General features: G+C 41.4%; 1 protein-coding gene across 5 annotated transcripts; it reads left to right on the forward strand.

Moving 5' to 3' along the window:
• Positions 1 to 66: 66 nt before the first annotated feature.
• On the forward strand, positions 67 to 26,669 carry LOC308049305 (uncharacterized protein). 5 transcript variants are annotated; one of them, XR_013923273.1, is made up of 7 exons: positions 67 to 366; positions 1,063 to 1,161; positions 4,336 to 4,432; positions 17,350 to 17,423; positions 20,688 to 20,824; positions 23,680 to 23,804; positions 26,575 to 26,669. XR_013923273.1 is itself a non-coding variant. In XM_080358862.1 (7 exons), the coding sequence occupies exons 3-7, from the start codon at positions 4,403 to 4,405 to the stop codon at positions 25,797 to 25,799; spliced, it is 408 nt and encodes a 135-aa protein (XP_080214988.1). In that variant the 5' UTR covers positions 67 to 366; positions 1,063 to 1,161; positions 4,336 to 4,402; the 3' UTR covers positions 25,800 to 26,361. The 5 variants fall into 5 exon arrangements, 1 of the variants encoding a protein (XP_080214988.1); XM_080358862.1 differs by lacking the exon at positions 26,575 to 26,669 and adding an exon at positions 25,758 to 26,361; XR_013923274.1 differs by lacking the exons at positions 20,688 to 20,824; positions 23,680 to 23,804; positions 26,575 to 26,669 and adding exons at positions 19,117 to 19,154; positions 19,307 to 20,504.
• The last annotated feature ends 482 nt before the right edge of the window (positions 26,670 to 27,151 follow it).

Below are 27,151 nucleotides of genomic sequence, written 5' to 3' on the forward strand. Positions count from 1 at the left end.
TGAGCGCCGGGAGGGTGTTGCCGCGCTCTGTGCCTGCGCGAGGCGGAGGGCGGGGCTGCGGCTGGCCGCGTCTCCTGCCCTCAGTAGCGCCCCGCGCGCGGGGTGGGACGTGACGGGCGGTCCGGGGCCGGTGATCCCGCGGGACCCCTTCGCTGCCCGTGAGGTGACGGGCGGTCCCGGGCCGGTGCCCCCGTGGATCCCCTCACGCTGCCCGTGAGGTGACGGGCGGTCCCGGCCGGTCCAGCTGCCGCCTCAGCCCGGCCCCGCGCCTGGAGCGGCCAGGACGAGCCTCCGCGCCCGCCGAGTCCCGTCTCTCGTTCGTTAAGGCGAAGAGCCGCCAACCCGCGCTCCTGTGTTCAGGCTGATGTAAATACAAACGCTTTTCCTCTTGTGGGTTTGCTTTATTTGTTGTGCTGGAGTTCTCGTTTTTTGCGAAGGTAGCATGGTCGCTAATGCTTTATCTCTGGCTATTTCTGTGTAGACTGTAATAGTTATCATGACCTTTAAATATTTAGGAGCCTGTGTTCCCATTACAATGTAAACATAAATAGTAAGCAAAGTAATATATTGATCTTCACATGAGTGTTGTTTACATTGCAATTTTGCAATAGGTGTCCCTGAGTAAAATTAGCACTTTTACTTTTGCATTTCTACTTTTTCAATATTCAACCTGGTGTGTGTGTATTTGAATGATTTGGGTTGTTGTCTGTGTCACGGGTGGGTGTGGGGTCTCAGGTGGGGCTGGGCAGGGACCGGGGGCCTGTTGGGCGCTCTCAGGGCAGCCTGAGGAGCACGAGTTACCTGAGCTTGTGACAGTCCTGCCAGTTTTATCTTCTTTTTTAAATAGCATCACTTGTACTCTTTAAACCTTTCATATTGTAAAAGACAGATAATAAGCTTTAAGAAAGCTTAAAGCCTTTGAAGCTGCTAACAGTGCATCGGTATACATTCAATCATATAAAGGAGAAAAATATGACAAAGTTTCAGCTTTTGACTTGAGTTGAAAATGGAGGTGGACACTTGTCTGTTAAAAGGAGTCGGAACAATTATTCTATTTTCTAGGTCAGGACAAGATGTTCTTTAAAGATGGAAGTCATTACGAGGGCAAGTTTGTCAAGGGACAAATTATGGAGAATGGATCTCAATACTGGGTATCAACAGGTGAGCTTGTAATTACACACCATTAAAAAAATCCATTACATTCTGATATATATATAAACATGTATCATAAGCAGCCAAACTGATTTAGTTCAAGTTGCCAGTCTTTCATGGTGTTCATTGAAGAATTGTGGGTTTTCGGGTTTTTCTGTTGGTGTCTAAGTTTAGGCTGGGTTAACTTCTAGTCACCTCAGGAAGTTAATTAAATGTGTTAATGGTAGAACCCAGAAACATGTATCATCAGTTTTTGGTAACAGCCTCAGTGCTTCAAAGGTCCACACACATGCAGACTTGTGCTTATATGAAGGGCTCTGCAAGATCTGGACAGAAATGGTAAAGGTTTTAAACAACTTGCCAATCCATAGCGGGTAGTTTATTCAGCTTGTGCGTGGCATACCAAGAGAACACTTCAGTGAATTTATCTCCTAGCATTCTGAGCAGAAAGTAGTTGTTTAAAGATCTATCCAAGTAACTTGCTCCAGAAGAGGATTTCTCCTGTTTCTGTTTATTTCTCTGTATGTCAGTGACTTCTCTACCACCCTAAGCCCTTAAATCAATGATCTGTAAGACTGACAGAAAATAAGGGGTGACCGCATGGAATACAGTGTCTTGTAGAGGTAAATTGGTTGTATACCTGACAGAAAAATAGTTATCCATTATCTAGCCTATCGTTTCTTGAGGCACTGAAGACAGGATATTTTATGTATATATGTATTTGTGTGCACGTATATGCACACGCAGTTTCATGCCACTGGGTGTCTCTCCAGCATCTGTTTTGTGACTGAATTAGTAAACTCTTCAGGTTTACACTTGTTCAGTAACTGGTCTATCTCTGTAGGGTTGTAAGCATTTAGTACTATATTTAAGTTTACACTGGATATGTGCTCAAAAGTAACAAGATACTCTAGCCAAAAAACCATCCTGATAGTACTGACAACAGTATCTTGTGATTTATTTAGTATTTATATTATGCAGAAAATTATATTAAAAGACAATTGCTTAGTGCAAGCATTTCACATTGGGTAAAAATGTCAAGAGGTGCGAGATTGAACACCAGGGAATATATAAAAAACAAAGCCCCTGAAAGCTGCTAATTAAAAAAAAAATTACACAGTGGCCTGGCTTGTCTGCTTTTAGTGCATTTGTATGTGCACGCATTTGAGAATGGAAGAAAACAGTGACAGGTGAATGAAATTTGCAGAGGTTAATGAAGTAAAACACGCATTTTCTCCATGGAAGTGTTTCCTGTCTATGATTTCTTATTTCTGGCTGCTCGTAAGTCCCCGTAAGCAGATGCCGTGTTCCGCTCTGGCCCTGTTGCTGCTGCTCTGTGTGCTTTGGCAGCACTGTCTTGTCTCTCTTCCCAGAGGAAGACCTGCTGGTGCATCCACCTGTTAGCCCCACCGAACAGGTGGCAAAAGCCTCCTGGGCTCCTTCACCTGCAGCTTTTGTTCCCCTGCCCCCTGAGCCATCTGAGATACCTGTTTGGAAGAGTCACAGTTTCAGTTTTGATGCGAATTATATAAATTACTGGAATTTCGGTTGCTCAGAGTTATAGAAAAAGGTGGTAAGTACTAGTGACCCACTTACATCATCTTTTTCTATATTCATGAACAGGTGTCTTTGAACGCTTTGCCCTGACACCCAGTGTTGGGAGCAAATAGCATTAAAAATGTTGTTCGTTTCTGAATAAAAATCATCAAAATTTATATCATCATTAACGTCTTTATTTCTGTTTTGGTCTCTATTAGCAGATTGCAGTGGTTTTGTGTTTGCTGCCTTGTATGTCTCTGAATCACAGAAAATACAGGTCCTTACTAGAACTCAGGGATTTTGTTTTGTTTAAAGCAGAATTTCCTGTTCCAGTTTAAAAACAAAGCCAAACACAAGCAAACCAACCCCACAGTGTGATACAGCCCATCACTGGAAGCTCACAGCTTTTTCTTTTTCCCTGTTTCTTTTTCCCTGTTTCCTGCTCCTCTTTGTGTACTCACTGGTAGCTCTTTTTCTGAAGGCCCCTATATCGCTCTGGTTGTTCACGCCTTTGTTTCTCTGCATAAATGTGTGATGTATAGATAGTGCTTATGTGGACGTCAGCATTTCCAAACCTTGCATGTGTTGCATTGCTAAGCAACTTTTAGCAACACTTATCTTTCATCCTTATGCCATCTGGAAAAGAGGATTAGACAAGGAAATGTGCCAGAGAGAGACAAAGGCGAATCTACAAAAGAGGTGGCTTAATTACTGAAGAGAATGAGTGACATTAATAGTAGGCAGTCATCAGAGTTGATTGAAAGCAAGCACAATGCCTTTACAGGTAGTGATAAGGAACCTCTGAAAAAGGTGGCATAATTCCTTTCTTCTTGCCTCTGAAACAAACCCATATTCCTGATTATGACGTTTTCTGTCCTGTCAGCAAATACCTGTGAAATGCCTGGCAAATTTCCCTGAACTCCCCTGGAGTAGGACCACAAAGAAGACTCAGTTGACTCTGTTCTCAGTTCATGTTAGTAAAATTTTGGCTGTGGTCTAATAATCTCAAGATTGTAGTACATTGACTAAGAAAGGGTATACTAGAAAAACTGCACCTTCATCATGATATAGTAATAAATTGTACAATTATGTGTGCAGGCTTAATGTTGCTAGAAGCTTTAATTGGCTCATACCTAACCTGCTGTGGTATTCGGCGTTGCAGCCTTGGGAATCTTTAAATTGTTATTTTATGTAAAGGGTATATCTTGGGTGAAATGCAGTCTGGATTTAAATAACTGAAGCTCTTTGGAATTGAGTTTGGTACTCTATTTCACTTTTCACAGTCTTTAAAAAGCAAAATAATGTGTGATTCTGTACGTGACAAAGCAGTTATTCATTCTTGCTATGTAATTTAATGCGGTGTAATATGAACTGAAGGAGCTCACATAATAGTATCCCACAGTAACAAACCTTGGGCAAGAAATGTTTGATTCTCCCCCCTTTTCCCTTTAGAGGCATGCCACAAAATCCTTGGTTGTTGTGTGGTCTCCTATTCAACTTTTCACACAAATGTTGGAAGGGTATTTATAAAAAGCATGGAGGACCACCCACTTTGCTATTGAAAATTGGTTGAAATAATCCCTTCTTTGTAATTTAGCTGTGCTGTTGTCGAAATTTAAAATCCGTGTGTGTTTCTGTTTAAAGGGGCAGTGGAGAAATGACGTATTCGGTGAACGGGGCGCTGTGGTGAATTGTTCTGGTGACATCTGTGATGGACTGTGGATCAATGGCTACCCTGCTGGTACGTACATTCCTTATGCTCTCCAGTTATTAACGAGTCTTTGACATAACGCTTTGGTTATCCCTCTTTTGATTAATATGATCTGACTATGGCGCTCAGCATCCTCTGAGCGCTCGGTTCTCCTGGAGCGTGCGGTTCTCTGTTTGACTGAGACCTTTCCTGAAGGGAGGGAGCGGTTCCTTCCATTTAAATGCAGAACTACAGTGAGGTATCAAATGTTCTTGTAATGCATTTTTATACCTGCAATGAGGGAGAGTTTTTTTGTTTTAATAATTGGCTTTTTAATTTTAAAGTATTTTGGAGTTTAAAAGTTAGAAACGTAGCAAACCAAGCAAACTGTGTGCATGCACAGTATGCAGATGTATGAGAGTAATCTCAGTTAGTTTAAATTATGTCACTGGCAATAGCAAATAATTGTGCAGCAGGTTATAATTTGTGAAGCACAGAGCAGGAATGGATCTCATCATAAGGCATAACAGAAATGGCTTAATAGAAAGCTTTTCTAATCCAATTGACTTGTGCATGATTGGACTGTTTATGCTGTTTACACAGGATATAGCAGTTCCAACTTGAGTGCAGCTGGTCAAGAGGTGCTCACAAGTAAATTTTTGTATTGCCTTATGCAGATATCAGTGTATCACCTCAAAGGAAATGATCTCAAAAACTCAAAATGCAGCATGTATGCATGTACACATGGTGTCAAGTCGCAAAACGTATCAAATGGAACTTGGAAGAACAGATCTGTGCAGCAGCCCATCTTAAGAATATTTGCATGTCAGAATCTCTGCCGTAGGATGTTACCCCTAAAAATGAACTATTTAATCAAAATCAGAAAAATATAATTCACCAGATTGGTTTATTTCTTTAATATTAGATATACTTGTAATGCCAGATCATATTTATTAGAACCCAGAATGAAAGTTTTTATTTTTAGAAGCATTTCCTATGAAGTTTTTGTAGGTTTCATAAGTCTCACAGTTAAGTGCTTCTTTAATCCGGTCAAAGTTGGTAGTAATCAAAATTCATAGCTATGTTCAAACCCTGTAAAATGTTGTGATGGACTGTTTTATGATTAGTTAGCAGATGTTAACTTTAACAGGCCTTTTTTTTTTCTGGCTCTGTAGCTGAACAATAAGGAACTGAATAGGTCTTGAAGAAATCTCTACACAATCATGGAAGTATTCTCTTCAGATTACTGTAAGGATATATTTGAAGAGAGAAAATTTGTTCCACTCCTGTTCATTGGATACTTAGACTTAATTTTCCCTTTTCTCAGCAGTGCAATCACTGGCATTCTGTATTAAGAAAGCATGGTATTCCTGTTATTTGCTAAAACTTAATTGTTTTTAAAATATTTTTTAAATGCATTTTTGTGGAAGTCAAGGTTATTCACAGAATCCCAGAATGTCAGGGGTTGAAGGGCCCTGGAAAGCTCATCCAGTGCAATCCCCCCATGGAGCAGGAACACCCAGATGAGGTTACACAGGAAGGTGTCCAGGCGGGTTGGAATGTCTGCAGAGAAGGAGACTCCACAACCCCCCTGGGCAGCCTGTTCCAGGCTCTGCCACCCTAACTGGGAATAAGTTTCTTCTCAAATTTAAGTGGAGCCTCTTGTGTTCCAGTTTGAACCCATTACCCCTTGTCCTATCACTGGTTGTCACCGAGAAGAGCCTGGCTCCATCCTCCTGACACTCACCCTTTAGATATCTGTAAACATTAATGAGGTCACCCCTCCCTATACCCTACAACAGCCTTTTATTCTCCCCAAGTGGCCAGACCCTCCTTCCATGATCCTGAACTCCACCATCTCATGGTCGCTGCAACCAAGGCAGCCCTCAAACTTTACTGCTTCAACCAGCCCCTCCTTGTTAGTGAGGATGAGGTCCAGCAGTGCACCTCTCCTAGTCGGCTCCTCCACTGAGTTCCACTAAAAGTACATGTAATGACCCTTCAGAAAAGTATCTCAACTAGGGATGAATTGATCCCCTTCTTATTTTACCATTGTGAGTATCCAAGAAACCCTTTTTAGACTGTTTGACAAAAAATGATTGTATAACTTGATTCAGGAACAGCATCAGATGATACACAGCCTGTCATATGTTAGTTTAAAAAAAATTAGTTACCATAACAACTGACTCACCATTTGTATTTCCAAGAGAGAATATCTGAAAAGCAAATGCCACGGGTCAGTCCTGTGCGTGTTAGTGGTGGTTTCGGTGAAAAAGCAGGAAATGTTTTTGCACGGGTGGTGAGAATGATTTTTCTTACTCAAGTGAGGTTTTGTTATCAAAGATCACATTATGCTGCTTAGATGATCATGTCCATTACTGCAAGGAGCAGCAAGTAACAAAACTAAACCCCCAGCCCCAAATACTTGATTTCAAACTATATTGGGGAATACTCTGGACAGCTGACCAGCCAGAACTTGTGTTAAACAACGGGATAACAGCACTGTCGGGTGCTGGCGTTTTTTTAACTTGATTTTTTTTTTTTGTAATCTTGAAGACTCTGAACAATCTATTTGTATTTTTGATTCATTGTTGAGGGCCTGATTCTGCTCATGTCTGAAGTCAATAGGAGTTTTACCTTTGACATCTGTGTTTGCGTGATCAAGTCTTAACATGATGTGGTTTATATTTTGTCAGCTGACTTGCCACTTCCCCAGCCGCGTTTCCTCCTCCGCTGAAGCCGATAGTGCTAAACCTCTTGACATCGTCAATAGAGGTAGCCTGAGGAGCTATCAGCTGTCTTGGGCCCCTTTACCTTCAAGCAGCCTTGCACATGCAATTTCCCCCAGCAATTGCCTGAAAAGGCCAAAGTTTGCCCTGCTGAAATGCAGGGTTGCAATTCTGCTTGCTCTCCTGCTCCTGCCACAGGAGATCCTGAACTCCAGTGGAGTCCAGAAACTGCTACGTTACTTTATTTTGACCACTGAAATAGTTCCCTCTAAATCATGCGATAAAGTAATTGGGAGTTTGATTCTGACCATATGAAAGGAGCATTCTGAGCCCTGATAAGAGTGGTGTTCACTTTTGTGCTAAGCTTGGGACAATTTAAAAAATATATATAAAATGCTTTCCCTTTTTGGGGTCTTTGATTTGTTTTGTTTTAAACTTTCAGATTGGCTGCTTGGCATTTTTCTTAAAAGCCAAGCTCACACATATGGAAGATTGCCAGATACTCCAGACCCTATTTTGGTTAAATTACAGTACCCAGATTTTGATAACAAAGCGCATTGATTTTATATTCAAAAAGATTTTTATATTTAGTCTGTTAACCTTTTGTAATTCCCACCCACAGCTTTAAACCGTCGAGCATTTTCATGCTAATTGTTGTCAGTAGGGTATCTGCCACGGCCCCTTGGTAATTTAAATCCAGTGAATTGTAATGCAGGTGCCGATAATTGCGGAACTGTGATTGTCTGACTGGCTGCAGCCTATACGTCTCAAACAATTCTTTTCAAATTGGATTTGAGAGCATTAAAAAGAATCCCATATTAGAAGCTAACCTTACATCATATTTACAATAAAGAAAAGAGGAAGAATTTTTCCTCTAATTTCTAAGACTGTTTTACGTACTCGGTTTTACAGTAATCTTCACAGTGGCAGATTCTAAGGTTCAACAGCTACTGTGTATTTTCTCAAATGTCTGTTAGTCCCTTTGGTTTTGCGTGTTTATAGGAATTTCTGTCTAGTAGTTTCTGAAAAGACAGTTGTTTGGTGTATCGTCATCCAGTGAACATGACGTGGGAGTGGGAGGAAGGAGGTTTTGTGTTGAGCCCAGATCATCCGAGTGATACTGGATAGATGATACTTCTGCTGGTCTTTTCTCACTATAAAATAATGGCATTTTCCTTTGCACACCTCAGAGCGTTGCATCTCATCTGAACTACGTCATAACCAACTCAAACCTGGCCTGTAATCTTAATGTGCATGTGTGTATATGTTTTCTATGCATCAGAAAACTTAGTATTCTTTATTTTGCTAGGATCTTCATTATATTCCTCTTAGGATCTCCATAGTGCAGAGTTAATGATTATGCAATAGCACTTTGTTTGGAATACACAATATGCTAAAGTGCTGCCTGGGAAAATATTTTAAATTCAGGGTAGTCATTACGTTTATTAAATGATTATCATTTTAGTGGGTTTGGTGAACCCTCCCTCCAAGGGAAGTCTTTGTTTCCACAGAATGCTCTAATACTGATGAGAGTCATTCTCACAAGAAAAATCTTTGGTTAACTGAAGTTACTGTACAGAGGAAGAAGGGAGATTTTCCGTCAGAAAGAGCAGCTTTTTGTAGTCTTCACTGTACGATTTTGTGGTGGGTTGTTTTTTAATTAAAAATGAAATAGATTCAAATTTATGTTTTGCATGATATTCTGTTTAGTGTGTTATTGTAGATATATTGCAGTTGATAATTTTCTTTGGAATCAGTATGGTAGTGAAATAGTCCTCAGTAACTTGAGTTTATATTAATTTATTTAACAGACATTAAATATATTTTGCTTTCTGCTGAATAGATCACCTTTCCTCGTTTTATTTTCCTTAATGAACAAAGCTCTTCGGTGAATTGACTCTAACATTAAAGACTAATGCGGTGTGTCTGGTCACCTTTACATGAAATGTCTCTTACCCCTAGGACCAATAACTCTATTTTTAAAGAAGTTCCTTTAAATGAAGATGATATTCCAGCATTTAGCCTGCTATAAACAGCTAATAAGTGTTTGCAGGATGTTAATAAACATTCCATCTGCAACCGTAGGATTGTCATCTTTACTGAGGGTTGTTCACTGACAGTATATTTTCCTTCCTTTCCCCAACCGCCCCCTTGTCCCCAGCTTCTGGCTCCATCTCCTACGCAAGTGATTAGTGTGCTGTATTTGAGTTGGCTGTAAAAAGAGAATTAATTGATATTTCACTCCCAGAGAGGTCAAGCTGCCCTATCTCAAATGGTTCTGTAGTCATCCTGCTGGCACTTAGCCCTGAAGGTGCCACATGATCTTTGTCTTGCTGAAAGTAATAATTGTTGTAATTAAAATTAACATGAAGGGAGTATTGAAGGAGTGATTCTCTGATTCGGGTGCTTTAGCTTCACTTGGAAAGCACGTGAAACTGGAATTTACAAAGCTCCTCAGGTAGGGTCTGGGTACGGAGTTTTTAATGTCTGTCTCCTTTGCTGTCTGATGCGTCATTGTGCCACATTCCCAATGAAATGTGGCTGTAGATGTGTAAGACTAGAGGTGACTAATGTGAAATCCTCTCAGGTGCCTTGAAACCATTGATCTTAAACACCTGTCTCTGAACAGCTGCTTATTCGGAGATCATTTCAGCTAAAGATGGGTGTGAAGATTTTATTAATAAGTGGCTTATCTAAATGTGGGACTTCAACTGGTGTTCAAGCGGCCCTTAAATAAGCAAGGGAGCAAAATTCTCCAAGTGACTCTCTTGGAAAAGGTGGGAGGACTTTATAGATGAAGATGAGTTTGATTTCCCTTGGCCCTGCCTGTTTCTGCCTGCCCCCTGTCCATAAGAACTGCCTTTCACGTTGTATGCCAATACAGCTTTTACTTCCTTATCACATGGGCTTGTGTTTGCAAGAACAGCGTTTCTCAGTCCTTCAATTTGGAGAGCTTTCGAGGTCCCTTCCAATCCCTGACATTCTGGGATTCTGTGAATAAACCTTTTTGTAAGTACCATGTGAGAACATAGTAAATAAATGATCGGGTTTAATCGATATGCAACTCTGAAAGCAATACTGCATCTTTTCACAGATGTGCTTGCATCAAGGCTGTGGTATGAGATGACAGTCAATGAAACTGCAGCTACAGCAGCAAGTATTAGGGGGAAATGAAAACTCCTGACTCAGAGGAGCAGGGCAGTGACAGAGACTCCTCATTATAGATCTTTTCATATGGAAAAGAATGACTGGTAAATGAGGTTGCTGTGATACAAAGAGGATGGAAATACAGTTGGACGTTCGTGCAGAAATTGTGCTCACTGTACAAAACAAATAGAAGAATAGGGGAGATCTAATTTGCATTTCTTAACTGCCAAAATGAATATGGAGATATCCTCTGAGACAAATGACAGTTGCAGTAGTAACAGAAAGGTATTTTTTACCTTTCCTATTATTTGTGTTGTGACAAAAGTGGCTTTTACTATAGCCTGCTTATGGATAGCTTTTCCAGTGTTTGCTTTAATTTATTTACCGTACAATAGGTTACAGACTTTTTAAAATACTGACTTGAGCAAATCTGCCACGATGACTAATTCTCCACCATTTTCACTAGTTCAGCTAATAACATAAAATAACGATAATGGGACTTGCTGACATGAGCAGGCCCAGCAATGCCAGGGGCTGATCACAGAATCACAGAATATCAGAGGTTGGAAGGGACCTCATCCAGTGCAATCCCCCCCGGAGCAGGAACACCCAGATGAGGTTACACAGGAAGGTGTCCAGGCGGGTTGGAATGTCTGCAGAGGAGACTCCACAACCCCCCTGGGCAGCCTGGGCCAGGCTCTGCCACCCTCACCAGGAACAAGTTTCTTCTCAAATTCAAGTGGAACCTCTTGTGTTCCAGTTTGCACCCATTACCCCTTGTCCTATCACTGGTTGTCACCAGAAGAGCCTGGCTCCATCCTCCTGACACTCCCCCTTTATATATCTATAAACATTAATGAGTCCCCCCTCAGTGTCCTCTTGTCCAGCTCCAGAGCCCCAGCTCCCTCAGCCTTTCCTCACACGGGAGATGCTCCACTCCCTGCAGCATCTTGGTGGCTGCGCTGGACTCTCTGCAGCAGTTCCCTGTCCTGCTGGAACTGAGGGGCCACAGCTGGACACAAGATTCCAGGTGTGGTCTCCCCAGGGCAGAGCAGAGGGGCAGGAGAACCTCTCTGACCTACTGACCACCCCGTTCTAACCCACCCCAGGTACCATTGGCTTCCTGGCCACAAGGGCCCAGTACTGGCTCATGGTCATGGTCAGAGCTGGTCCTAGTGATCTGCAGTGGCTTCTCTGTAGCAGACAAAGCATTTAGTCACGTTTAACCAATATGAGAAGACATGTTTATGTCTAAAGAGGCAGGACAATGTGCAGTGGCTTATGAAGTCAGATATGCCCAACTATTTAAAGTACTTTCAAAAATGCTTGTTTACCACATGCAGCAACTGTCTCTCCCATTTTTGCAGTGTGACCAGGGAATTTACTGTAGCCTGTTACAGGTTTTGTTTTGTCGTGGTTTTCTTTAAATGGCCTTGCTTGGGTGCATTCCAACCCCTTAGTGTGGAGCTATTTTACATTATCCCATTAAGTGTTCTAGTGTCACAAATTCCCAGACTTCTGGATCTAGAATAGCAGCTGGGGGTGTAAAATACTTGACGTAAAAAAGAGAGAGAAGGCTGCCTTTCGGTGAAGCTTTGTTGGACTTTTATGCTACGATGTGATGGGTTTGTGTGCTGAGAAGCGGATCTACCTTTTCAGGTCATTGAGAGGTACTTGAAATGCTTGACTTTGTTTTAAATATTTTACACAATCAAGGATCAGGAATAGCCTGTATAATGACACAGAAAAAAGATGGTGCTGGAGTTTCAGACAGGTCACTTAATGTGCTTGAACTGTCTGGCACACTGACCTCCCGCTGTCTAGTAACTCCTTCAGCCCTACAGTAAGTCGTATGTGGAGTCACTTGTCACCTTTGCCTGGAAGTGACAGCCACTCCATTGTCATCTGCTGCATTTCAAACAATACAAGTGATTGAAACAGGAACTCCTACATTTCTGGGAAGATTAAAGAGCGGCTCACCACCCTATAATTTAGGTAGCTGTGCAAGTTTGCATTTGCATTAGCAGAATAGTGCAGATTTTATTGAACTGTTCTGTAAAAATGTCTTCGGGTCTTGCAAGGTTTGCTGTGCCATAGGTATGTTGTTTACTCTGGAGTGTTCTGGTTTCGTGGTGATGGGTTTTGTGGTTGTTTAAACGTATGTGTCTTCAAATGAAGAGAAAACTAAGATTCATTAATTCTCCAGAAGCTCAGAGTGGCACGTTTGAGTCTCAGTGCTGGTTTTAAGCTTTGAGAGCTGCCTTAAAACTTTGAATTACATTTATACAATAGCTAAATTTAGTTTTAAATCTATCGGTCAATTCCATTTCCTTTATTACTAAAATGAACTTCTTTCCTATGGAACACTGATAGTTATTGCAGAGATTTGTTGTCGTTTTTTCTTCAGGTATGTGGTAAGCTGTGTCAAGTTTGGCTACATTTTTTGTTGTCATTAATTCAGACTAATTGTATTATTGACCTGAAATCTGGATGAAGCTGCCTGTTGTAGCTTTACATGTTTGGGGTGTGCTTTGTGAATTGATTGACTTTGGATAGTCTCCTCACAAAGTGTAGGTCCCGTGTATGAGTTACATGCAAGTGGAAAGTTTTGTCTAATATCAAGATGCGTGTTTTTATTCCGGTACTTTTTAATACTTTGGTTTAAATAGATTGGTTTCAGCTGCTGAGGAAGAAGCAGCTTCTTGGTTTTCCGTAGCAAAGGTCACTATGCATCAGAGTAGTCAGATGGCTGACAAATAAAACTTAAAATAATATTTCAGTTTTCTACTGGCATCTTGCTTTACTTGGAATGAATTATTTTAATTGCCTGGTCACTTTATTCATGCTGGAAAAGTTCCTTGCATGTTGCAGGATCTCACTGTGTGACAGAGACCCCGTCAGTTCATGGAAAACATTGAATAGCTGAGGATGGGCTTGATTTCGTGGATGAGGTTCAGGGCTCAGCCAGCCATGGATGGAAGTTGTTCGTGGGTCGTGGACTGGGTTGGCTGCTGCGGGGATGGAACAGGAGATGTCAACTTCCTTTGTTATTTATTCTGAGCGGTATTAATTACCTGTCTTGTGCCACAGGCAGAGCCCAGCCGAGCACCAAGCCCTAATCCAATCAGTCTGATGTACGCAGAAAGTTTACAGAATGACCTTGTGCATAATTACTCACTTGATAGCTGTTAGTAAATGGCACAAATGGAATCCGACATACATTAGAACACATTAATGATTGCCTTCCTCCCTCCATCCTCTTCTCTACAGAAAAATGATTTTAATTAAGACTTCCGTGATTAGTCATTTAATCAGTCATTAGGCCGATACAGATGGAGTCAATTAATTTTTTACACTTGAATAGAGACTTGATGCTATTGCAAACCACACAATCTTTTTTTCTACGTTGTATCATGGGCAATTGCCTTGATGTCTATCTAGGAAGTGTACATTATTCTTCCAAAAACTGTCATGGCTACTCTAGGTGTGTTTTATTACATGCTACCCAAATTCTAATGAGTCAGTTTGGTTTTGAATTCAAACTGATGTTCATTCTTGTTATGGAACATCCTGTATTTTTTAGAGGGTAGTAGGGCAGAGTTGCCTTTGACTCCATTTGAATGTTTCCCTCCTGATGCAACGCAGAAATAATAAATAGAGCACAGCACGAGGAAGGGTTCCTGGGCTGGGAAAGGAGGAGGGAACAAACCACAGTGAGCTCTGCTCATTTCTGCCTCACTCGTATACGTCAGGAGCCTTGGTGGTGCACTCTGCTGACCCTCACTGGCAGTTCCTTGGTGCTGGCAGCAAGGCATGTCGTGCTAGGATGAGAAAATGAGAAGCGTCTCAAAAATTTGTGTTGCAGCTGGAATCTACCTTAATTTGCAGCTATTTTTGGAGGTGTATGATGACCCCCTCTGCATTTTTGATGTAGATTTTGTACATAAATGCTTCTTCCCAATTAAACACTGAATCATCGCTATAAATGGCAATGAAGTACCTCTCTGTACCATTAAAATGACCCAATATTCAATTGAAATTTAGAGTTATCTTTGTTCTGTAGCTTGAATCTTGTTGAATCGTGACCTGTGGAGTCTGCCGGAGGGTGGCTTTGTCCACTGGAAAGCCTGTCATTGAAACTGGGAGCTCCATACAAGGGATGGATGGGAAGAGCAATCTAGTGGGTTAGAGCTGACGTGGTAGTTGAGATGACACCAGATGATTCCTGACGCTTGTCTGAGACAGCAGGATTCAGAAATAGGCATCGTGCCATTCTACCCCACCCAATAACGTTTTTTTGTAATTTAAGCTGAGTTTAAAATGCTTTGCATATTGGAATGAATACTTTGGTGTGGATGTGAAGTAGTATGTAAAAGAAACGCCTGCTTAAGTAAAGTTGTGGGCTCTTTATTTCATGTTTATTCTATTCCAAGAGTAATGCTAAGATTCATCAGGGTCACACTTGGAAGCTGTCTTGCAAAGTAGATAATTTAGAAAAACGTTCTGGCACCCTGCTGCTTTGTCATACATTCCAAGCAGGTTGTGCCAAAAGAAAATTGTAGAAACTGCTGTCATAGAGTACAAAATCATTGGATTTTTAATAGGGAGCCAGTGGTGAGAATTCATTATACATTCACACCTGCAGATAAAGAGCATCTAAAATTGGAAGTTTTATTCCACTCATCTTTGATCCTGATATTATTAGATTACATTAGCATCATCCTACACTAGGTTCTGGAACTGGAGCAGATAGGAGTTCCATCCATTAATGTTTTCACATCAGTCATTCTCTCTGCACAGCAGCTGCGTCCTGTATGGAGAGCCACGCTTCTGGATGCCGAGACTTCGTTTCTGTTCTTATGTCATATAGTCCTATTTCAAACAGCGCGACAGGATTTGGACTGAATTTCTGTCTTGTGTAAAATAGCCATAGTCAGATTGAAATTGCTTTTACTGATTGGTAACAGCTGAGTTGTTCACCAGGTAAGTCTTAAGATAAAAATTATTTGCCAATCCTGCATTTCTACATATTTGGGAGGTAAATATTTAGAGCTCGTACAGGGAATTTTTGCACTATTCCTGTTCCCTGCGCCACGGCTGGAAATACACACTCAAGTGCTTCAACAGCCATCATCTGAGACAATTTGTATTACCATAAAGAGGGTATATAGCAAAATAAAGATCTACAACCTGAAAGTTTAAATTTGTACCTTGGGGAAAGTTAAAACAGGAACGCAGATTTTTGTCAGTTGTTCTGAGGGAATGGATATTTACTCAGATGAATTTGGGCAATATTACTTAAAGCTTTATAGACAAATGCTGTACAAACGCTGTGAAGGCAATTAAATTTCTAGTAACAGTCCAATTAAATTATTTTTATGACTAGATGATGAGCTACTGGTAGTTTATTCATAGGCAGCAATTCAAGTAAACCCCAAAGGTTACATGCTGCACAAAGACACTAAATTCCAGGTCTGGAAGACCTTGAAGCTCAGTCTGGTGGCAGCGTCCAGCAGGAAGCGAAGCAGCTCCTGCTCGTGGGCTGAGTGTCCGCGTACGGCTGGAAATGCCCCTTTTCCTTCCCATCTCAAGTGCTCATTTGTACCACTTTGAATGATTAACTGTGAAGACTCTTAAATCAAACTTCATGGCAGATTCTACAACCCCTCCCATGGTACATTTGATCTGTGGCTGCTGAAGTTCCAACAAAGAAGAGAGAAAATGATACTCCATTTCTAATTAAAGAAGTAATTTTCCTTTGCAAATAGGCTTTTTATCTCCGCTTCAGTGTTAAGGATCAATGGGTTGTCACATGTATGTCTTTTTAATAAATGCCGGCTGAGATGACATTAAAGTGATAGACTGATCACTGTAATCAATGCAATTCAAAATTGCTTCATGTCTTAAATGAACTAGGTTCCTTTCTGTGATTCTCCTACAGTTAACATTGTCTCAGCATTGAAGTACAAGGTTACGTCTTAGTTTGAAGTAAAAAGTGATGATGAAATGGATTTTTTTTTTCACATAGGTGCAGGTTTTGCTATTTAACCACTTACATTAAGCCATGAATGTTGACACTACAAAACAGAGAAACTACTCAACTCAAAAGACTGGTATTTAGGCATAAACATATGGTTCATCTTAAAAGAATAACCATGTGTATGTTATGCAGTGTCTGTACATGTAATGCCAAGCACAGGCGCATCCGTGGTGTATGAAATGCCGGTGGTGTGTTTTGGTGTCCCGTGAGCCGCGGCGCAGAGGGACAGAGCTGCCCACGGTGCCGCGGGCCAGCGCGGGGCCAGCAGCAGCAAAGAACAGGCTCCTTTGGAGCTGCAGGAATCTTTCCATACCATAATTCTCACAGTCTCATCTGTGTCTTTAAAAACCTATTTATGCGGAATACTTCAGAACTCTTTCCTTGTTCTGGATTTATCTTTTCAAAACCCTAGAGGTTCTGTAAAAACTCTCAGGATCCTTGTAAACCTTTTTATTTCTCCTCAAGCTGGCAGGCTGACAGGCTTTAGTTATACTTAGTGCTAAATTATTTATCTTCCTTTTCCCTCCTAGCCCTGACTTCTGAATCTTTAACTTGACTCTTGAGATGTATCTTTTTTTTTCCCCCTTTAAAGTGATGCCGTTTTTCTTTTGTCTTCACTGTTTTAACATTAAAAAATGTACATGTAAAGTTTGAATGTATAAGTATGTTTAAGATGTGGTATCTGATTTTTTAAAACTGTAATTCTAAGCGTAACAAGGTAAGTAGGTCATATAAACTATTTTGTTTACTTGTATATGATTCTAACGCATCACCAGCATTCAGTAGTTGATCTCAAATTGATTTATATTTTAAAAATACCATTCCTATCCGATCTCCTCCATGGAGATGGCTTTCAGGATACTGAATACTTTTGAAAATCCAGCCTAAATGATCCAAAGCTTGTTATTATATTGTTTTGAAAGTGGATGAATATTTGGTGTTAAAGTGAATGCTACAAAACATTTTACAGGAGGAAGAGTCTTCAACTGTCTTATCAACCTGGAAGGAAGTGTCGTTATTGGTGCTAACAATATATTTATTCTAATCTTCAGATCACACGTGACATCCAAAGAATACCAACTACAAAAGGATCAGCACTCTGTATAGAATTCGAAGACATTACAAGGTAAAAATCTTTTTTGTTGTTAAATGCACATTCTTTACAATAACCTTTTTTGGAACATGTTTCCAAGGGGCATGATAATTTCTCCATTATTTGGTGTCTGTAAGATAAACCCTGATTGTAATTTTCCCTTCTAGCTTAAAGCTATGGATCACACAGAATCCCAGAATGTTAGGGACTGGAAGGGACCCATATTGAGCCCCAGACTCTTTTACCATCCGTCCCAAGGCCTTGAAATCTTTTTTCATTCCTGTCAGACTGCGGGAGTCTGGTGGGTGCAGCAGGTTGGGGAGCGTCCTGGTGATGTCCCTGATCCAGCTCCAGGTAGCCTGCACCCTTCCCTACCATGAGGGCCAGTAAATGTAAATTCATACATTTGAATTTAGAATATACAGAGTGTTCAGAATACATCTTATTTATCTTGAAAGTTCTAGTTTTGTCTTCATTCCAGGTTGTTGACAAGGTAGATTTCCTTATCTTATTTTACTAGACTCTCCATGTTGCCATGCATGATACTTGCCATAATACTTCTGGTTCATTTTTATTCTCCTCAGTATTAAGCAGTAACTTTCTATTCTATTTTTGAAGTTGGTGACCTCTGAAGGATTTGGAACTGTGAAAGTTTCAGTGGTGGAAAAATATCTGATACCATATTCTGGAAAGCCTATGGCTCATTAACTTATGTCTATTAATGGCTGCAAAATTCATAAACCTTTACATAATGATTTTCTTTAACTGTAGTACTATTAATTTTTATGATAATTTTACTGTTATTTATGATCGTCCAAAGAGTCCGTTGGAAAAAGAGATAATCGCACAGGACTTCCAATTTGTAGATCCTCTGTGCTCACGGTAATTGTTGTAGGCTCTATTAAAGACTGAGAAGGTTACAAGCTTTGACTTTATAAGGTGAAAGTAATTCTTTGAAGGGAAAGTTATATTATTAACAGTGACTGTAAAGTAGGGTTCTTGCCTAGTGTCAATGCAATGCATGTAGTATCTTAAGAATATTTCTTTCAGAGATGTGCTGTTTCTTGCTTTTCACCATCATTCTGTGGGAAAGGCAGAGTTCCTGTAGAATCGCTCCCATTGGGTGATACTGCTCGGATTTTCAGACCTCCCAGCCATGGCTCTCTGCACTGCACAACCACCACGACTTTGAGTTTAGCCTTCCATCCGCTAACCCAGACCGGTGGTTGTCTTCTCATCTGTCTGTCTGTCTGTTTTCTGAAGGACGTCATTATTTTCTAGAAGGTTCTGAGCTCGTATGTCTGGTGTCCACGGCCATTCTAGGGCCATTTTTCTAGGAGCCCTCAGTTGAGCTTTATTTGCTGCTTTTTTTGTTATTACGAATCTTGTAGTGGTTTGGTGGCCTGTTTGTGTTGGTCTTGTGTAGTCATGGCAGCTTCTCATGGCAGTTGTGTGTATATTGGTGTTCATCCAACTTGATGTATATGAATAGGCCTGTAGGAGTGGCCTATTGTGCACTTTACCTGAGAGAAAGTGTCCTACAGATACGAGTTATTATGAAAATCCTATGTTATCATAGATCATTCTTCAAATTACCGTTGAGGTGTCCTTACTATTTTAACTGTGTATTGTCTTGGGAAATTATTGCGTATGCTAATAAATGATAGTCCGACTTGGTAACACAAATCGTCATGCTGTCTGATCAATGATTACACTTGTCTTCCAGTTGTGATTTAGCAGATATGACAGGATTTGGCATTGGAGGTGTGTAATTTTTTTCATCTTTATTTTAATACTTGTTACGATTGTCACTTCTCCCTGGTTATGTACTGGGACTGTTTTGTTTGGAGGAGGCTTTGCTTTATTTTTACCCCAGTTGAAATGTTTAATTCCCAACTTTTCCTTATCTTTTTCAGGCCACTATGGTACTTGTGGTCCGTGAGGTGGCCATGCCCCCTTTCTTGGGCCAGACTCCCACATCTGCCTTCAAACTCTCCTATCTTTCCAGAGAAAACTGAAACCAAGAACAAAGATTCTTTCACAGTCACCAGCGAGTAAAAAGGATCGAACCCCACAGCCAGGGCTCTGGTCACTAAAATCAATGGAATTCTTCCCACTGAATGCAGTGGAAGTTGGATTCAGTCTTTGCATCCCAGCCACCCTCCAGGACTGGAGCTGGTTCTGTTGGCGTAGTTGAGCTGACTTTAGTAGAGATCAGGGTATAACATGAGTTTCAAAATACAAACCTCTATTTATTAGGCTTCTTAGAACAGATAACCACCACTGTGCTTCCTTTTCTGCTTCTATGAAGAAACTGAAGAGACCAATATGTAACACAACAGCAATAAATAATGTTCCATCATGATCAACAATGAGGAATTTGTGCTTGGAAACCAGGAAACAAGTTGTTCCAGAATCATGGTGTGACCCTGGTTAGTACTTTTCTGTCCGGCAGCGCTTTTGTCTTGGTGGGAGCACGCGGGTGCTGTGGTTGCCATGGTAAGGTACGAGTTTTGTGATGGATGCTGTAAATAGTCAAATCATTGGCCAAAACCGAAGTGAAGATCTTGCTCTGGTTGTTTGTTGTGAGTTTTGATCATGGTCACAAAGGCTTATGTAATTATTTACATGGTAAATTAAAAGAGCATAAAGACAACACCGTTGTGTTTCAGTGATGGCGGTATCTGCCGCATGTGGAGTTGTTCTCTTGTAAATCACAAGTACTTCTGAACTTGTAATTTTAAGTGACTGTGAATGAGATCTCGGCATTGTCTTTCCAGCGCCCTGTCTCACAGACATGCCATGCTGAAAATCTGCCTGTAGCAAGAGAGGAATTTTTACACTTCATTATAACATTGAATAGTTTATTAACTGAGAAAATAAGGTGGATGGACAGAGAGATTCTTTATGGAAGTAGGCATGTAGGTCTGACCTTGTTGGCAGCTTTGCAGTTGTATGCTGTGGCAATAGTGTACCCAAGATAATGACCCCCAAGCAGTGATGTGTCTCATTTTTCTCTTTGGGGCTGTGTATACCAATGAGGTAAATGACTTTGTGTTTGTCAAAGTATTTGGTATTGTTTCCCACACTACGTTCAGATTATTGCTTTACTAATTTCCTTGGCTTCCTTTCAATTTATTTCAAAACAAAGCAACATCAAGTAGCAACACAGAAAATGAACTGACGTTTTTCAACTATATGGACTTATCCTGGAAAAGCTGAAAGCACGGGAAACAATTGCAACATGAGTGGACACATCTGTTGCAGAAACTGACTGCATTGTTTGTGGACTGGCAGTTGCAGGAGCGCTTGGCAGGGTGACATGATGCCTGCTCTCGCGTGGTGCTGGGGTGACTGTTTTCCAAATCATTGTGAACAATCCTCTGAGTATGCAGCAGAAGCCGATCAACTTCATTTGTCACTGAATCTCTGTGGTAAGTAGCAGCAACACCCGTTGTACAATTCTCCTGGTCTTTAGGTTGGTGGGATCCAATTCAACCTTCTGTGTCCTTCGTTGAGCGGTGGTGGCGCCGGGTCCCCTTTGGAAGCAGGGGGAGGATCACAGAGGAATTAATTACACTTTTAGGAGCTTCATGGTCTGGAACCAGCATCCTTCTGCTGCAGTTACTACTCTGGCCCATGTGCCCCCTTTTCTGTCATACAGACACAGGCTGTAGCTGAAGGCTTTCTGGTTTAGCATGAGATTTATGTGCCTCTCAATATTAAGCTAGGGACTGAAGAACTGGGAAATGTTACAACTGTGGTGCTCGTATTTGGAGAAGTGCAGTGAAAGCTCTATCCATAACACTTCAAATATTGCCGTTGTTAATGGACTCTGAGGGAGAGCTGATGCAGAGTTCCTTGGGTGTACAGCAGGAGAAATTCTGTCTGCTTTTCATTCTTTGCAGACAGGACGAGCAGCTGCTTTAAAAAATGAGCTAACGGCCTATCTGGAATATAGTTTTCAAAAGTTTGGAGTGTTTCCCTTAGTATGTAAGTACCAAGAAATATGTCATAAAAGCCAGTTGGCCTCACAAACTTTGAATCTAATACCAGTTAATTGTATCAAGTTGCAGTTGTTCTGATGTTTTCTATGCAAGGGGTCAGAGTTCCAGCAAACATGTTTCTGGAGCTGTTGGCAGCTGAAAGAGGAAGGTTGCTTTATTGCTCTTTCATAACTGTTCTGATGTCCATAGCCAAGAAAGCACCATTAGTTTTTATTACTTTTAACTTTAAAAATGCTTTAGAAAATACATTACACAAGGACACCTGCAGGAGGAGAAAAGTTCCGAAATTTTGGAAACTGATTCTGCTTTGGAAAGAGACATTTGCCTTGATATGCTAAAGAAAACATGATTTCAGAACATTTATTTGTGGCTTTGTAGCAGTGATAAGCTTAAGTCATCTTTCTGCTTAATATCATCTCGTCACATCTTCACTGGGCTTTTAAATGAAGACCAGACTTTGCTTTCATTGCATCTTCATGCCCATCTCTGGCTTTGAAGAAGTATTATTAACCCAAATTTGATACACGCCCTCAATTCCTAATACACATGCAATATTTTCCCCTTGAATTGTATCCATATTACTCTGTAATGCAAATATTAGTAATAACAATAAGAGCAGATGGCTTTTTTTGTTGAATAAATTATTTGGGCCTTATGACCAAGCCTACACCTTCTGGTTTTAGTAACTGGCTGAGGAAGTAAACGGCAGCTGAGAATTTCTGCAGGTTGGCTGATAATGCAGATCAGAAAGGACACAAAGAGCTGATGGGGTTAAAGTGGAAACGTTGTCCTGGCTGCTGGAGGGGAAGGCAACAGCCCGAGTGTGTTTGGCTGCGGCCCAGCAGAGGGGACAAGGAGGGAACAGGGCTCTGCTGGGTTTGCTGCCCGGGCTGGGGTCACCTCACATGCCTTCTCTCTTCCACTTTCCTTTTGTCTTGAAATTGCTTTCAGTTAACATCTGGAACTTTTTTTTTGTAATCAGCAGCATTTCCTTAGCCAGAGCAGAGCGTTTTGTGATCGGGGAATTCCTACGGTTTGAGATCAGCCAGAAAAAAGAGGGAGGTTTTGGCTTCACTTCCCTTCTCTTTTTCCTATTATGTGAAGTGTGTCTGAAGTCTCTGTAGTGCCTCCTCTTACTCCTCTGAAAAATTTAAAGTTCCTTAGAGGAATAGAGCAAGTGCAGGGTTTTACTAGGAGCCGTGTTTATCTTTGGGACTCTAAAAGCTATTGCACCGTTCAGTGCTGGGGACACAGTGATCAAGTTTAGTACCTGCAGCAGTTCAGCCTGTCCCAAACTCTGCTTACGATCACAACTCCTCCAGGAACGTGTGTGAGCGGGGTGCGGGGATCATCCAGCACCAAAGGGAGAGGCAAATGCTTTTTAACTTCAAACGCAAATGTTTAAAATAGAGTGAAGAGTCTATGGGCTTTGGAATTCCATGGGAATATAGGAAATGGAATATACTTGTTACATTTGGAGTTGAACACAGAGCTGGAAACCCAGACTTTTCATGCTGTCGCTTCTTTAATAACATCAAGTGGTGCTGGATGTTTTGCTCATTGTTGCACGCAGAAGGAAGCCTTTCCTTGCTTCGGTTCCTGTGAGTACGACATACCACAGCAAGAGCGCACAGACTCCGTGTAATAATAGTGTCTTGTTCAGTCTAAACAAGCTCTCAGTGCCTTCCCTACGAGACAGAAGCCAGCGTTCCGTTAGCTGTGGTTATGTAGTTGTTATTTCCAGGGTGCAACATACTGTACTAATTCTTGATAAGTTGTTTTCATGCTACATTTTGGTGCAGTCCTCAAGTGCATATTCTTTCCACACAGAATTTTTGCTGCCCCAGACTCAGCTTTGTGGAATTTTGCCTTCTTGGTGGTTGGCATGTAAAGTTGTTGGAATGTAGATAGCACAAAACTAATAATCTTAACATTGAAACAATCTTAACATTTCTTTCCAAGTGCTTTCTCGACTCAGTTCCTCCTTGGCTTTTCTTCATTGTGAAAAGCTGGTTTTGGTTTCTTGGCCTGATTTTTCCCTCACATAGTTAATCTTCCTCTGGCTTCTGATAAGGTGCCAAGTGTTTAAAATCTGCTTTAGTGTTCCCTTGTAAAAGAGGTTGGATTTACCAGTTTGTCACTAAGCTACTTCTCAATTTTCAGTGTTTACAAGATCTTTCTAGCAAATAAATGAACAAACAAAACCTCAATTTTATTGGTTGCTCATTGTCAGGAGTATGAACTGTCATTGCATTTGTAATGAATTCCATCCTTTCCTCCAGCACATGCTGCTCTCCCCGTTTGTGGTGATTTCACCCGACTCCGTGGGACTCCGTCTGAGCTCTGGGTTTGTGGCTCTTCCGCTGGTGCTGGGGAGGGCATGTGCTTTATCCAGCGAATACTGCAGGTGAGCTCGCTGTATGCATCAGGCGCAAGCTCTGCTCCTAACCCCCGGCTAACATGCAGAATTTCTTCACTGAAGGGGTGGTTTCTGCGTCTTGCTGTGCTGTTGCAGTACTCATACATTGCAGACAGACATCGTTTACCCACTGTACGCTAATTAGTACCTTGCTTTTTGCTGCAGTAAATGTGGCTCTGAAGCTCAAACGTGTAGGTCTGTACCTAGAGGACCCATTTATCATCATCTGGGTACAGAATCAATTGGGAAGATATTTGATGAATAGGAATCTGGGCAAGAGGGTAGATCCTCTCATGAGATTCCATTAGAGAGCTGGTCATTTGTCACTTGTCATTTTGCAGTAGCACTGGGTTATAGGCAGAAAATCCTGATATTGGGTCTTTGAATGGTAAGACTTTCCTAAAGTATATTCATCAGTATGTGAGGTGAATATAGAGTATTGTGAGGGTATTGGTGCTGTGATGCTTTCTGCCTGTTTCTTGTATAGGTTAAAGGATTTGACTGCCAAGTCGGGAGTTGGTCGTTCTTATCCTATACCTGAACATTATTGTGATCATCCCATTTCACGTTATAGTTCTTTGCTAAACCCTTTCTTGCTGTGTTCGCATACGTGGTCATGCACTTAAAGAAAGAGATCCTGTTGCTGGTGGTTAATTTGTCTTGCGTTATATATGAAATTTTGAGTTTTATTTAGGACTTTGCAGAAAATATTTATCACTTATAAGCCACGTTAATAATAAACTTAGTAAGTCCCTGTTGTCTTCACTTACACGTACATTCAGTTATACAGACCCTTAAATAGCTTCACTGGACACACTGGTGGGGCAGACGCGCAACCGGCTGGAACCAGGATCAGCCGGAGGCTCTAATTGTGCTCAGTCTCTAGTGCCAGAATTAATCAGAAGTGAGATGTAGAAACCAGATCTGCCTTCTAATTCTGCTGATTCCAGCATATCTGGAATGTAATACAGTGACAGAAAGCGTGTAGTCATGAGCTTGTTATGATAATATTGCACACTAAAAAGCCTAATTCTATACTAACGATGTGCAGCATCACCCCCTGTCATCCATACGTGTATCTGCGTGTGCTCCAAGTGTCGCTGGGTGGGGAAAACCAAGAGCAGCTGTGCTGGTGAAACAGGGTGAATAAAAGTTTGAGTTATTGTTAACACATGTACCACTGTAATAAACCCCCAATTTGATCACTTACATGAACACAGCATATTGCTGAATAAACCCCCTCTGGATACACTTGTGTTCCAAAACATGTCACAAGGAAAGATGTCACAGTTTTGGAAAGGGATGTTTTCTTGCAAGTGGGCTTACTACAGCTTGCCACATTTCAGATGCGTGACGGGGTATATAAAATAAGCGTGCTGTGCTCAATTTTCATTAGAACTGAGGTGTTGCATGAACCCTGGTCCAGAACATGGTGCCACTCAGCAGACTTTAGTGCAGTGGTGAGAGCAGAAGATGCAGCAGCGGGATGGGCAGAGGTCTGGGCAGGCGTGCTGAACACCGGCACGGGTTGTGTACAGAGATCGGCCTGTTTTCCAGCGACCATGCAGCTGCACTTTTGGTCACCCTGGCTACCTACTAATTAATAGATATATGAATATTAAGACCAGAAAAGACTGTCATGTGTTGTGTAAGTTCCCTCTATTCATTCCTGCCTCCGATTCAGTAGTAGTGCTGGAAGTGGAACTGGTATTGCATCAACAACTCATCTTTTGCTGTTCCTTATTGTTTCCAAATATATAAGCCTGTACTTGAATACAATGGGAAAAAAACCCCTCTGTATAAACCTTACAGAGTAACTCATTTTTCTGTTATAGGTGATAAGTACTGGTCATTATTCTCCTTGTTTCTGTTATGAATTCTCTACACTTTTGAACTCTAATTTGTAGTGATTTCTGGTTTCCTTATCTGTTCTTTTTGCAGAATCAGCCGTATGATTACTTCTGCATCCCTGGTGGTTTATAAATGGCTTTGGTTTTAACTAACTTCTCATTCTCTACTGTTAGTGATGTTGCATGTTTTTGCCAATAACTAAATGCTCTTACAGTTGGCAAATATTCTCTTTTTGCCTTTAAGTTATTTCCTCTAAGCTTTTTTGTCTTAAAATTTTGTCACAGTGGAATTGTCACGTCACTCCCTGTAATCCATCTTTCCTACCTGTTCCAAACACATGTTTAAGGTGTGGACTGTGAGGAACTGTGAGTTCTCTAGTAAAGGCAATATGATGTATGAGGTACCAATTCACCGCTGGAGCGATGGAAGCCGGGATGGGATCCTGTGTAACAGCTCCGCCCTTGGGTCGCAAGTGGGATTGAGCTCTTGAGCTTCAGAACTGAAAACCCAAATCCTTTTCTCAAGAACTAAAGAATTGCTTCTGTTATCAGAAGTAAAATCTTACCCCCACCAGCAAAGTCGCAGTCAGGTGAACTGCAGGATGCACATTGGACTGGAAGAAGCAGCATTTGTACAAACACGGTGCTTTTTTCAGGCTGGTGAATAGTGTAACTGGGTACTGATAAAAGCTTCTGCCTCAGCGGTGACTAAATATCAGCAATGGGAGAAGTGATACCCCAAGTTCATAAAGCGCATGGGGTGTTCTTTCGGGATCAAAAAAACCAGTGAAGTTCAATGCTCTTTCTTGGTCTATTTTTTCTTTTTATATCGTTTCCATGTATACTCATCCCTCTTCTCTATCCATCTAAACTGTTAGTGAGCTATTTATCCGTGTATCTTTCTGCAGGGTACCGAACATTTAGAATTTCCTCTGCAACCCTGACCCTTGCAAAGGGGCTGTGGATGTTTTACTGCGTTTCTTTGAATGTGAACCCTGCGAGCCCAGGAGGAGACAGCAAGCAGAAGCTTTCATGTGTCTGGCAGCTGCCCTCCTATCAGAATGGAGATCTGATTTCATTCCTGAAAGGTCCTATTGTTTCCAGTGAGGCCTGTGAAATAGCTGGGTGTTGAGTGACAGTGAATGGAGGGGCAGCTGGGCGGTGGGTGGGTGTCCCCGAGCAGCCACAGCTGTGGGGGGACGGCAGATGTGAGGATCTGACACCCCCTGCCCCTGCACCGAGGCTGGGAAGCTGCTGGTTTCAGCCTAAATGAGACTTCGCTTGGCAAATACCTCTCCAGATCTGGGTAACCTCCACTTCTCAGACACTCAGGTGAAAATTGCATTGCACGTTGCACATCAGTCCTGTTCTCCCCGGGCAAGCAGACGTAGCTTGTGCAGTGTGTGGCTGTGTGGCTTGACAGTGCGGCACCTTCACCTATGGGAGCTTCACAGTTCGTGCCCACGCAGCGTGTTGCAGCTGTGA

The sequence above is a fragment of the Nesoenas mayeri genome (assembly GCF_963082525.1).
Source record: "Nesoenas mayeri genome assembly, chromosome: 24".
Taxonomy (NCBI): Eukaryota; Metazoa; Chordata; class Aves; order Columbiformes; family Columbidae; genus Nesoenas; species Nesoenas mayeri.